This window comes from Falco rusticolus, chromosome W (genome assembly GCF_015220075.1).
Source record: "Falco rusticolus isolate bFalRus1 chromosome W, bFalRus1.pri, whole genome shotgun sequence".
Classification (NCBI taxonomy): domain Eukaryota; kingdom Metazoa; phylum Chordata; class Aves; order Falconiformes; family Falconidae; genus Falco; species Falco rusticolus.
The window spans coordinates 3,604,501-3,618,499 of NC_051209.1; the positions used below are offsets into that span (position 1 = coordinate 3,604,501).

At 38.6% G+C, this 13,999-nt stretch overlaps 1 protein-coding gene across 1 annotated transcript in view; it reads left to right on the top strand.

Moving 5' to 3' along the window:
- Positions 1–13,999, top strand: part of LOC119140899 (excitatory amino acid transporter 1-like) — an 83,279-nt gene that overhangs the window by 55,438 nt on the left and 13,842 nt on the right. The window contains exons 4-5 of the mRNA XM_037372564.1: positions 6,051–6,255; positions 7,652–7,694. Coding sequence (XP_037228461.1) covers positions 6,051–6,255; positions 7,652–7,694 — 248 coding nt within the window. The remainder of the gene's footprint in view (positions 1–6,050; positions 6,256–7,651; positions 7,695–13,999) is intronic.

Sequence of the window (13,999 nt, forward strand, 5' to 3'; positions counted from 1 at the left end):
AAACAAAATTAGGGCAACATTCCTGAATCAACACTTGCCATTATTGTTGTTCCACCATAGGAGTCTTTAACAAGTGACTGAAATTTCCTAATGAAGAGACTGTAAAAATAAACAGGAAAATAATTAGCAATAAAAACATGTTAGGTTCATAATGTTTTGTTTTTAAAGACTGTCTGAAACATCTAAAGGAAATTTATATAAACATCTACATTAGCAAGAAAGTGCTATCAATTCAGGTCTAATGTGTTGAAATAGGAAAGAATAATGATGTTAGAAAGCCTCTCTTATTTCCAGTAGTCAATATTTATGAGGACCAGAATGGACAGTTTGTTCTACACACTCATTCAGAGCTGGTTCATCATTTTATATATTTACAGGATTCATCATTACGTATAAAAAGTAATTATAAAGAAACTCAAAGTTAAAAATATTGTGGGCAAAATGTTATATTTTCTTACAGAAACCATAAGAATTTTAGTATAAGAAAGAAAACACATGAACAACTTTTTTTTTTTCCCCAAAGTTTTTCAAGGGCAGAAAAAAGCTTGCATAAACAGGGACTTCTTACATGAAAAACAGTAACTGAGTATTTTAATTTTTTCAAACTGTAATTATACACATGCATATATGTATATACTCACATGCACACCTCCTCCCCCCAGTGACAGAGCCTTGCTTCCTCTGACAAATGATAAAATCACTGAAGGTACTAGTATCAGTCCTAAGTAGTGACTGCTTTTTTAGGAAAAGCAAAATAAAATTAATCTTGCTACTTGCCCAGTTTTTCAGTAGCATACTACTTTACTGTTGGGACTATTTGAAGTCAGTGAGTGTAAAGAAAAACATCCCATTTAAAAACTGACAGTTATGGGCCCTGATTTGGCAAACCACGTTAGTTAGTGATTAACATTAAGGACAAATTTAAAGAAATGCAAAAGAACGCTTTGTTGACTAGGGGTTCACACACAGAAAGAAGTCCTCAGTCATACCAGCTGCTGACCAGTTATCATTGCTGTAAATATGCATATTCCTCCTAATTATATAAATATGTTCCTTCTTTCTAAAAAAAAAAAACCCCACAGGCAGAAACTCTTAGGTACTGTAACAGGAAAAGTAGATATATGCTTAAACTCAAATCTCAGACTTAAATAGCTCATAACTTTTGTCTTGAGGGCATTGGGCTGTTCTGCAAAAAAACAGTTGATGCAGTTGCACTAATTAAAGGGAGAAAGTGTTCTGAAGTTGTAGGACTTTTTTAGCATAGGCTCTGGTTTGTGGCTTTTAAAATAATTCCTTGGAATTTATTTTTGAACAACCAAATCCAAGCTATTATTGGCTTAAATTTTATCTGAAGAGAATATGATCAGTGTATTTTATCTTTGAGCTTACTGAGGATTATCAACCCTCTGCATTAGTGTGCCCTAGTATAATCCAAGATTACACATAGAATACATACAGCATGCTTACAACGTTGAGAAAATTAAAAACAATAGAAGAAACTCTGTATTTATAAATTCTATAATTCTGTATAATCTAGAATCATAAGTGTGTATATATATAATTGGCATATAACCAGTAATAGTATAGTAGCTATTCAAGAAAGTTGCTGCATGTTTAGTTCATGTTAATTTGCAGAACCATGATCAAGTCAGGTGAACAATCAGAACTATAAGATTAAGAATTCAGCATTTTTAACAAATTGTCCTAACTAGATTTTTTTTTTTCCTTTTCCCTGCATCCTTTCTCTCTCTTTCTCCTTCTCTTACAATACCCTACTTGCTTGCTGCCTTTCCTACATCCTAAAATATTTTCATTTTCTTTTCTAACATCTTTGTTAACACAACATAGTGATTTGCTTTTTGTCCTGACACTTTGGAGAACTCCTTGTCATGTCTTTATTTCACCCAGTGTGACTGATTTCTCACTTATTTCTTAAGAGAGAGATAGTAGGTGAAGGGAGAGGACAGGGGTAAGGGCTTGGATTTGTTTACAGTTTTACAGACTTACACCTGCCCCCTTCTTTCATCCCTTCTCTCCCTCCTCCCCAGCAATACACAAAAAAAATCATTCTCATTCATGTTGCGAGCGAGCACACACGGAGAAATTACAGGCACTCTGTTCCGGGTTGCCTTGACAACTTCAAGGCTTCCATGCGGGTGGGGACCGGTGGCACAACAAAGTTTCCCAGGCTCCCCGGGAAAAGGGAGGGAAAGGGAAGAGAGGAGGCAGAGGTGCTGGAGCCAGAAGCCGTGTGGAGGGGAGAACACTGAGCAAGATGAAAGGGGCACATACATCTTCTGCAAGACAATGGGAGTTTTGCTGGCTGGCTGTGAAAGCATACACTGAGGATACAATGGTCTATGATACATGAAAGCTTCCAGACCCTGACATGAAACCCTTCCAGAGACCCATTCAGCTCTAAGAAATCTTGTCAACATCTTAAAATGTAGAGAAAATAACCCCCTTCATTTTCTCATGTTTTAAACACAGATTTTAAATATTATTTAGAAAATTCTTGTTGTTGGTATGCTGGAAGCTTTTGCAGATTTGGTCCTGGATGATACTGAATGTCCCTCCTGTGAGTTTCTTTATGTCATGGTTTAACCCCAGCCAGCAACTAAGCACCACACAGCTGCTCACGTATTCCCCCCGCAGCGGGATGGGAGAGAGAACTGGAAGAGTAAAAGTGAGAAAACTCATGGGTTGAGATAAGAACAATTTAATAGGTAAAGAAAAAGCCGCACACACAAGCAAAGCAAAACACGGAATTCATTCAGCACTTCCCATGGGCAGGCAGGTGTTCAGCCATCCCCAGGAAAGCAGGGCTCCATCACAGGTAACAGTTACTTGGGAAGACGAACACCATCACTCCAAACATCCCTACCCTGCTTTCTTATTCTTCCCCCAGTTTATATACTCAGCATGATGTCATATGGTATGGAATATCCCTTTGGCTAGCTTGGGTCACCTGTCCTGGCTGTGTCCCCTCCCAATTTCCTGTGCCCCTCCAGGCCTCTCGCTGACAAGGCCTGAGAAACTGAAAAGTCCTTGACTTAGTATAAACATTACCCAGCAACAATTAAAACCATCAGTGTGTTATCAACATTGTTCTCACACCAACTCCAAAACACCACACTGCACCAGCTACTAAGAAGAAAATTTACTCTACCTCAGCTGAAACCCGGACACCTGAGTTCCCATTAACATCAGTGGGAGGGAAGACTGCCCAGCAGCTCCCCAGTAAGGGCTCTCTGAGGTGAGAACTTGCTTCCTCCTCATATAGCTTTTGTTCATACGTACACCTGTAATCCCTTTGCTTTGAATGCTTACTGCTATATGTGCCACGAGTGGTTAGAGCTCAATAAGAGATGCATTGCTGTCCCCTACTTTCAAGCTGAGAAGTCATTTATATAATAAGCAAGAGCAGAACCTAAAATAAGGGGCCATGTAGTCACAGCTGGAGTGAATAATAGGAAACCAAGATGGAAAGCATCTTATAAAGCAAAGAGCATTCCTCTTGCTCCCTGACATATCACTTGCATACAGTTCACCACTCAGTCCCAAAATCAGTCCAAGAAAAAAATAGGATCACAAACTCTAATCCTTCAACACAGCAATCTTTAGTGGTAAAATATGCCCTACACTGTCTCCTAGTGGTTTTTGGAGTGTAGGAGACTTAATCTAGCATTAAGTGTGGAGTACAAAGAAAATTAGCCTTGGTTAAAGCAGTATGCACATATACCTGCGAACTCTCTAGACTGACAGTGCTCAGCATCTGGTCCTGAATCTATTACCCGGCAAGGGCAGGATACTGGGAACTAACTGATTTAACATCTGTGTATTTCCAAAACTCCTCACTAATCTATATAGGTTAAATTTATCTTTTCATGTTCAGGATGTAAATCAAGTTTAAAGATGATCTTAGTTAAAATGAAAAAACTACACAGCCCATCACTGCTACTTTAGAAATAGCAAGTAATAATATAAAACAGCAATTAAAATCTATAAAGACAAAGTTGACAGGACTAGTATGCATGCATTAATTTTTCACTTTTTAAATTAAAAAGAAGTGTAAGTTATATACTGATACTTTAAAAATAGAATTTGTAACAAATGCTGTCTTATATAAACATTGTACAACTCAGTAGAAGCTCTGAAAGACTCCAGCAATTCTTAACTTTATTTTTATGCATTGGTTATTATATTTGCATTATTTTATATCTGCATTATTTTGAGGACTCTAAAAAAGCAAGCAGTACTCTATCCACCACCAAGACTGTCTATAAGATTTCCTTCTTGTTTGTAAAAATAACTATTTATTACTTGGTAGCATTTACCATTTTCCCCACAGAATTTCAAAACATAGATGTAAACTTACCATAAGCATTATCCGGTTTTATCAATGGAAAAGCTGAGCAGAGAAATAAAGGATCAAGTGCTTCAAATGTTGGAGCTCTATTTTCAGTTTCTTCCTGTGCCTGCAACACTTTGTTCTTCCACAACAATGGCACATATAAATCAAGTAATTCAGGGTGCGAATCTAGTAATCAACCTCTGCAATTCATTTTGTGGGTACAAATCTTACCGGCTCTAATTGCTTCTGTCTAGCTGAAATGAAAGGGTAAGTAAGAAGCATGTGATTGGTTTTATACTTTGAAGATTTGATCTGAGCCTGGAATACAACTTTGATCATCAGTGACTATCTAGAGTAGTTTCACTGGAGTTACAGTAGCACATATTTCCTCCTTTAGAAGATAGAAGTATATCTACAGTGACAAGCATTTTGAGAAAATATTTAGTTTTGCCAGGCCATGATTCTAGTATTATGTTTCCATATTATTTATATTCACACAGTCATTTTGCCTTATTTTAAATGCTTTATCCTCTGAGATAAGTACCCAGAGTGGAAGGCAGGCAAATTTCATTATCTTCTATACATTCAAAGATGGCATCTAGATAAATAAGTGGGCAGCCAACAAAAGTTTGGATTAGACAATGCCATATAGAAGTACACAGGAGGAGATAATAAAGCAAAAAGATTTTTTCCTGACCTGTTTCTCCATCCTGCACTTTGAAAGCATGATTCCAACAAGAAACACCAGCACTGTTTTGAGACAGATGGTGTAGCCCTCCAGATGAAGTACAGGGAAGTTATTGACTACTTGAAACTGTAAGAAGAAGGAGCAAAGAGGCATTTTAGGGAGAGGAATGCTAACTGTACCTGTTTAGAAAGAGAAAGAGCATTTCCATTTCTGACGGTCCTCATGAGACACTCCTCAGAAATTCAAGGCTTTTTCCCTGGCAGAACTGCACCTTCATTTAAAAAACACAGTGCAGCCCTGTTGGTGCAATCTCATGAAGAAATACTTTAGCAGATGCCATACTGAGCACCCAGGTATTCATATTAGATCAGATGAATTAAGATGAGCCAAGAATTAGGAGTAATGTCACAAGTTTTGCAAAGTTTGTAAAAGATTTGAAATGCTTATTCATACAATAGTAAGGATTTTCTGAAACAAGCTAATGGCATTTAATGTGTTTTAAACTCCCATGGCTTGGGACAGAGGTAAACTCAGGTCATTCCATTAGGAATTGAAGAAAACTCTTCATACACATTAATTGTAGCAAACGTTATCAACATTACTTGAGAGTACTGTTTTCTTTCTTACCATTACAAATTTGGTGCAGCACATTTCTAAGGTACATTTTTCAGACTGTAGTAATTACGCTAATCAAACCCCATTAATTGGCTCACTGGAATATAGGGAGTGCCACATGGCATCAGGCCAATAACCTTTGCTTTTAACAAGTGTTAACAAAGCACAGAAAGCTATAACTCTTGTAATAGAAAATTACATAATAACAAGCATTAGGGGTGAGATAGGAAGACAGTGGCAGTACAAGCTGCAAAAGAGGGCAAACTTGCCTTGGGTAGCTTTAAATATACTGGTCATCAAAACTCTTCCCACAAAACTATTTTCATCATGCTGAGTTTATAGTCTTTACTCACAACTGTATGAAGTGAATGTCCTTGTGCTTGAATTTACTAGGAATTGCTGCCCTGGATAGTAAAGCATCAGGGAAGATGGGTGTCCGAGCAGTAGTCTACTACATGAGTACTACGATCATTGCTGTACTGATTGGTATTATCATTGTGGTCATCATCCACCCTGGGAAAGGTACTAAAGAAAACATGCACAGAGAAGGAAAAATTGTGCAAGTGACAGCAGCAGATGCCTTCCTTGATTTAATCAGGTATGGCTATGATATTGCACATTTTCTATACCAATAACGATGACAGTAATATTTAGGTTCACATGAGAAGGATGGTAGAGAATTTTAGACAGTGAATGCCTAAATTAGCCAAATTTTTTACCAATATCTCTAAACCCTACAACTCTACAAAAGAATACATGGATTTATTTTCAAATCAGGCTCTTGCAAGGGAAGGAACTGCTTTTAGCATTCCACAAAAGAAAGATTCTTTCTTTCACACACAAAAAAGACTTCCGTTCTGCTATCTGCTCTGCATGGGTCTTTCCCCCTCCTTCCATAGCATAATCCTTATTACCAAATTCTTCTGCTTTCCCTTACTTCCAACTTTCAGCAGTTTTATTACTTCACTTGAATTCCTGATTTAGCTATTAATTTTGAATTGTAACCACCAGTCTAGGTGCATCTATTCAACCTTGTTAAATCGTATGTATGGTAAATATATCCCAGGAACAGGCAAGTAAAATGCTTGAAATAGAGGGGCACAAACATAAAAGTTTGTTTTCTCCTTGCTCAGAGACACTACAGTGCTTCTTTTATAGAGCTAATATGTCACATATGTATTCCAGGGAGTAGGGAAGCTGAGGTTTTGAACTTGAGAGCTTTTCTACAGGTAAAGCCACCAAAATTTTGTGTTCCACTAACCCATTTGGAGAAGCTAGAGACATGGAGAAAGGCCTCCAATAGTCATGCTGCCAGGAAGGGGGACTTTAGAAAGACCCATGAAGAGATTTGCACTCAGATTCCTCAAGATTTATTCAGTTAGGGTGCTTCTTATTCCCTCAGAAACGTCACCATTCTGGAAAGCAAACAAGCAAATCCCCATATGTAAAAAATATACACACGCATATATAATTATACATGTATGTGTTATTATTAAAGAATACTCAAACTTCAGAAATACTTATTTCTTAATCACGATGAGACTCTAAATCAAGTAATAAATGTCATTATGTACTAGGTCACATGCCTGCAAAATTTTTTTGAGAAGTAGAAATGCATTAAATATTAATAACTTCTTTATTCATCTGGATTCAGACAGCATTAATAAATACAAAATTAAAAGTCAACACTGGCCCACAGAACTTTGTTAATTTGGTAATTTAGCTAATATTCTGCTCCATAAGGAGACCTGCTATACAATATTGGATACAGAGATTGCAATTTACAGGACCTATCCAACCCTACTGCATTTTGTCCTGATAAAGGTACCAGGGCAATGTTATATGCAAAGCTCTACTCACTGTATACACATTTACATATTTGTGTTAGGATTCCTTTGAAAATTAGCTGGTCAATTCTTTTATTAGCTGTGCCACTACTTAAGGTATTACTAGAGTCTTATTACTTCTCATGTTATTTTCTTTCTTTTTCACAGAAATATGTTCCCTCCAAATCTGGTGGAAGCTTGCTTTAAACAGGTAAAAATGTTTTGTTATTTCCAACTAAAACATATAATAAAGTAAAAAATAGAAATTTAATAGTATTTTCTTTAGAAATATCACGTACTTAGAGCAGAAACAAATCTTATGTATCCTGCTAGCTGTCACCAAAAAAACCCCAACCAAATTTGTGCTTTATTTTCAATCATATCATCTCAGTATTTGCTATGAGAAGTGAAACACACACACTTGGCACAGCAAAGAAAAAAATAAGTTTTTTCAAAATGTGAAATTCATAAGTCTACAGCAAGCTTCACTAAAGTCAATACAGAATTTACTTTTCAAAGCCAGTGTTATGTTAAATTAGGAGATACTGAGATATGTACCATCTGCACAAAGACTGGAAGATGTTCAAAATTGTCATGTGGGAAATGTGCATAGGTTAGAAACTGAGGCAACAATTTTGTGGACATCAATAACAAAATCAAACTAGGGGTCTTCCTGTCACCTATGGTAGGAGTGCACAGGAATGTTCTTTCTATGTTGCTTCCCAAATGCCTCTATCATTAGCCTGGTATTAACCTTAACTGTTCTACACAGAAAATAATAATAGTAACTAGTTACATTCCTCCTTTAAAAAGAGAATGTTATAGTTTCAGTGAAACCTATAATGTGTATTGTCATAATCTAATTCAGGGGTCCTCAAACTTTTTAACCAGGAGGCCGGCGTGGATGAAGGGGCAGGCAGTCATATGTGGCTGCTTGGTTTCCCCCCCCAACCCCCGGCAGGGGGGTTCTGTAAATACTGGGGGCCAGATTGAGGACCCTGGGGGCCATATCTGGCCCGTGGGCCGTAGTTTGAGGACCCCTGGTCTAATTGCTTCATATTGACCCCACAGAAAATCTTGAACTGATATTATTTACCGGTTATTGCTGTAGCAATTTAAAAATGCTGGAATGTGGAGGTCAAGAAGCAAGAGGATAAAGTAGAAACTTTCCAAAGTCCAGCTGAGTTACATCTTGCAGAAGAATTGAAAAGGAACAGTAACATTTTCTTTAGTTACATAAAAAGAGACCAACAAAAAGCAGTGATTTTCTAGATGAAGGATTTGTTCAAGATTAAAGATAAACTAGTTCCAGGTGCAAAACCAACAAATGCTATGCCTCTGTTTTCAGTAAGGACTGTGATGCAGAAGAGCAGTATGGAAATACAAAAGTCTGTATCTAAACTAGAAAAAAAATTTCAAAGAATGTAATAAAGTCAAGGAATGACATTTTTATTTCAAAACCATGAAAGAATTAGGGCATAAAGTTACAGATCTAGCAGCAAGTATTTTTAATAAATCTGTCAAGTTGGGTAGTTATTATCTATAACTGGTGAAAGCAATCATAGTGCCTTTCAAATTGCAATTTCAAAAAGATTTGAGAATTAAGCAGTTAATAACCCATTAGCCTGATCTTGGTTGTACTGAAGGATACAAGTACCTTGAAGGAAAGAGTAAAGACTTAGTAATAAATGAAAAAGAGAAATACATGAAAAAAAGATAAAGAATAACACGGGTTTCTGAAACATTGTACCAGAATAACCTTCCATCTTTCTTCCACAAGATTGCTCATTTTCTTATTTGCTTTTTTTCTTTTTTGGTGCCACAGAAGTTCAATGGATCTAATCTCTTTAGATTTCTGCAAATCAGAGTTTTTAATATGAAGAAAGTGAAATAGTTGAGCAGGGGATAAGATTATTGTGAGAATTGTAAAATTTGTGGAGATAGCAATGGAAGTTGCTGAAGGACTGGGTGTATCTCAATTGATGAATGACATTGCCACAAGATGCACACAGTGAAATTTACAGATGACAAGAAAGTTGAAGCACTTTGCATCAAGATATCTAACAAACATCAAAGAAGGTAGTATGTCCCTAGCACACTGTAACACTATAAAGTCACAAGAACAAAGTGAATTGGCTCTTGCAGACATTGGCATGTTCTGTTATCTCCTGGTAGCTCTTCATCACATGTCAAATAAATATTTAGAAATTAACTAATTGCTGCTTTGAGATGGAAAGTCCTTACAAGAAAGAAAAAAAATTAAACCCCTTCTAATTCAGCTCTAGGATATATTAGGTGACATAATTCCAAGAGAGGAAACAAAACAAGAGGAATGTGACTGTCTGGAATACTGGGTATATTCTGGTCATTACATTCAAGGAAGATTAATGTAAAATGAGCACAATGGAGTTGCTGTTCAAAAGAACAGCATATAAAACAAAAAGAAGCTTGCTTAAAAAACTATTCAGTTACAAAAACCAAAGTGGGAACTGTATAAGTTAAAGAAAAATGTTTATACAAGAAATGGAAATCACTATGACTGAATTTAAAGTGGAAATTAGCAAGGTTTTTAACCTTCATTACCTAAAAAGTGAGGTCCTGGAAAAATCTTCAATTAGGAGTCATGGAAACAAACTACCTCATCAGTATTAAGATACAGCTTGAAGAATTCATTCAATAAAGTATCCTACAGCAACAGGAAACTCAACTCAGTGACTAACAGTCCTAAATTATGTTCTTAATTAAAGCTGTCTTGTAGATTCTGTTTGCATTAAGTATATTGTATTTCTCATGTGCTTTACAGCTTAAAGGGATCTCCTAAAAACGGTTCAAAAACCAGGAAATGTTTAATGAAAGTTTTTTTCTGACTTTCATCAGCAAATATGCTTACTGAAGCACAAGTATTTTAAATCTGTCATACTGATACTATTACTTTTTGAATCGGGTACCAAAACCTAATTTTTTACACATAAGTTATTTTGTTGAATGAGATTTGTTACACTAAAAGCATCTTCCAGGAGAAACAAGTATGTGCAAGATTCATAGGTATCCAGATGACTTTGTACATCTGACTCCATAACTTTCTTTTCAAAAGTTTACATCACATTTTTCATGTTTCGCTGAAGATTTATGAAGAAGGATGATCCATCTGGCACTAATCTGGTTCTGTAACACTGTGTTTGCTGGCCCAAACACAAAACACACTACTACTCATAGTAGTCCACACTCAAAGGTGTAATACTGATCCACAGCTTTGCACACCTGGAAACCATCACTCCACATTCAAATCACATCTTTTGATACATTAGGTGCTCACATTCTGTCTTATAGCATCCTTAGGCAGGTTTCTTTCCTGACAGAGAAAAATGAAATGGAAGTGCAGTGTGGAGTGGGGTAACCAAGGTGGGAAGGGCTTCTAGATAGAGTTGAGAAAGCTTTTATAAGATTGCTGTTGGGAGAGGAAGAGCCAGGAAGGAAGACTGGGACCTTAGGACTCATTTAGGAAGGTTCTTCCTAAATTTTCTGCTGCTTCTCATTTAGCCTTCTGGTCCTTTGGATTCCCTTTCCTGTTGTTCTTTCCCAGCAAGTCTGGGAGGCAAAGAACACTGCCTTCTCTTGCTGCTGCTTCTCCTTCTTTGCACATTTTCTTCCCCAGAAACAGGAAGAATGGTGGAACAAAATGCCCCTTCCCCTCCAAAACAGCCCCCCTATTGTAGATCCCAGAAGCCAGGAGTCCCTGTAGGAGATAAAGCATGGTGGGTTGACCTTGGCTAGTTGCCAGGTGCCCACCAAGCTACTCTATCACTCCCCCTCCTTAACTGGACAGGGGGAGAGAAAATATGATGAAAGGCTCATAAGTTAAGTACAGAGAGATCACTCACCAATTACCATCACAGGCAAAACATACTCGACTTGGGGAAATTAAATTATTGCCAATTAAGAATGGAATAGGGTAATGAGAAACAAGAGCAAATCTAAAAACACCTTCCCCCCACACCTCCCTTCTTCCTGGGCTCAGCCTCACTCCTGAATTCTCTACCTCCTCCCCCTAAATGGCACAGGGGGATGGGGAATGCGTGTTGTGGTCAGTTCATCACATGTTGTCTCTTCCACTCCTTCCTCCTCACACTTTTCCCCTTCTCCATCGTGGGGTCCCACCCATGGGAGACCATCCTTCAGAAACTTCTCCAGCATGGGTCCTTTCCACAGGGTGCAGTCCTTCAGGAATGGACTGCTCCAGCATGGGTCCCCTGTGGGGCCACAGATTCTGCCAGAAAACCTGCTCCAGCATGGGCTTGCCATGGGGTCACAGCTTCCTTCAAGGCATATCCACCCGCTGTAGTGTGGGGTTCTCCACAAGCTGCAGGTAGATATTTGCTCCACTGTGTGCCTCCATGGGCTGCAGGGGGACAGCCTGCCTCACCATGGTCTTCACCACGGGCTGCAGAGGAATCTCTGCTCTGACACCTGGAGCACCTCCTCCCCCTCCTTCTGCACTGACCTTGGTGTCTGCATAGATGTTGCACTCACATATTCTCACTCCTCTCTCCCAGCTGCTGTTGCACAGCAGTTTTTCCCCCTTCTTAAATATGTTATCACAGAGGCACTACCACCATCCCTGATTGGCTCAGCTTTGGTCCACAGTGGGTCCACCTTGGACCTGCTTGGCATTGGCTCTGTCAGATATGGGGAAACCTGGCATTTTTTCATAGAAGCCACCCCTGTAGCTCCCCTGCTACCACAGGAAAGCTAAGGAAATCCTTATATTCAAACCTTTCAGCTGATAATTGGAAAAAAAACATTTCAGGCCTAGCTGGTTGTATTCAGCCCCATGCCCCAGGAAAGTCTAGGGGAACAAAGGATCACACTTGCCTAGCATACTAGGTTAAGAAGAATAATCTGGAAAATGTTGGACTTCAGCTTCACTCTGTTTTCCTCTATTTGCTCTTTCTCCCCCTGTGAAAGACCAAAGTCCTGTTGGCACCCTGTCTCTATCAGGACCTCATCCAATTAAATCAGTGGCAGATAAGGATCGATGGAAAGCAGCAGATTCTTAATCCTAACAGCATACTTTCTGGTGCTGGTTATTTCCATATGACATATATTGCTGCCTTCACTATGCACTGATTATCTGGGGGCTCTTATGATTTTTTACCAGTAATGGGAGAATCTGAAAAGACTGACTACTGATAAATATTCCACACTTACCTAAAACTAAGCTACTTTGTTCAAAACCTTCTCTATACTCCTCCAATGTGGGGATATCTAAATAAATCTTTGGATTTATCTTTCAACTCTGACCATTATCTCTTCATTTCTCTTTCTTTGCTAAATGCAAAGATGTTATCTATCATGGGACTAATCAGCTGTAAGCAGCCGGCTTATTAGGCAGATACTGCTTTTTAACTGCTTGTTCTTTCTGCTGTTCGCTGGGGATAGATCAAAAGCCAAAAGAAACACAAAGGAACTTGGGGCATCAAGAGAAGCAAAACCAGTGTAAACAATTTGGGGAGGGTCATTCTGCTGTGAATAGGTGGAATGTGATGCCAGCTGAAGCTTAAAGTACTAGAAAGGTGCACCTGGTAACTTCTGAGCTACTTTCATTTAATATTCTTTCCTGAACTCATTCTTATCAAGGGGATTGGAAGCATTAATCACACATCCAGACACAAACACTAACCAACATATGCTATCTATTCCTTGTGATAGTTTTGGTTAGTTAATATACTGTCCTGGTTTCAGCTGGGATAGAGTTAATTTTCTTCTTAGTAGCTAGTACAGTGCTGTGGTTTGGCTCTGATGTGAGAACAATGTTGACAACACACTGATGTTTTTAGTTGTTGCTGGGTGATGTTTATACTAAATCAAGGACTTTCCAGTTCCTTGGACCCTGCCAGCCAGAGGGCTGGGGTTGCATAGGAAACTGGGAGGGGACACAGCCAGGACAGGTGACCCAAGCTAGCCAGAGAGGTATTCCATACCTCTCAGCATGCCATCATGCTGAGTATATAAGCTGGGGGAAGAAGGGGGACATTTGGCATTATGGTGTTTGTCTTCCTGAGTAACCATTACATGTGATAGAATTCTGCTTTCCTGGGGATGGCCAAACACCTGCCTGCCCATAGGAAGTAGTGAACACATTCCTTGCTTTGCTTGCATGGCTTTTGCTTTACCTATTAAATTATTCTTATCTTAACCCTCAAGTTTTACATTCCTTTCTGATTCTCCTCTCCACCCCTCTGGGTGAGGGGGAGTGAGCAAGTGGCTGCATGGTGCTTGGTTGCCAGCCAGGGTTAAACCACAACAGTCCTTTTCAGCACTTTTGTGGGGCACAAAGTGTTTGAGGTAACAACAGATTTGATTGGAACGCGCTAGTTCAAATTTATACCTGTTATTGCTGCTTAGCTATTAAGGGGCAGGTTTCTGTGCTTGCCACACTGTATATTAGTCTAGTGCTCGTTAGTGGCTGCATCTTGCTTTCACTGCTTGCTGTACTGCTTATCATCTTACTGTGCT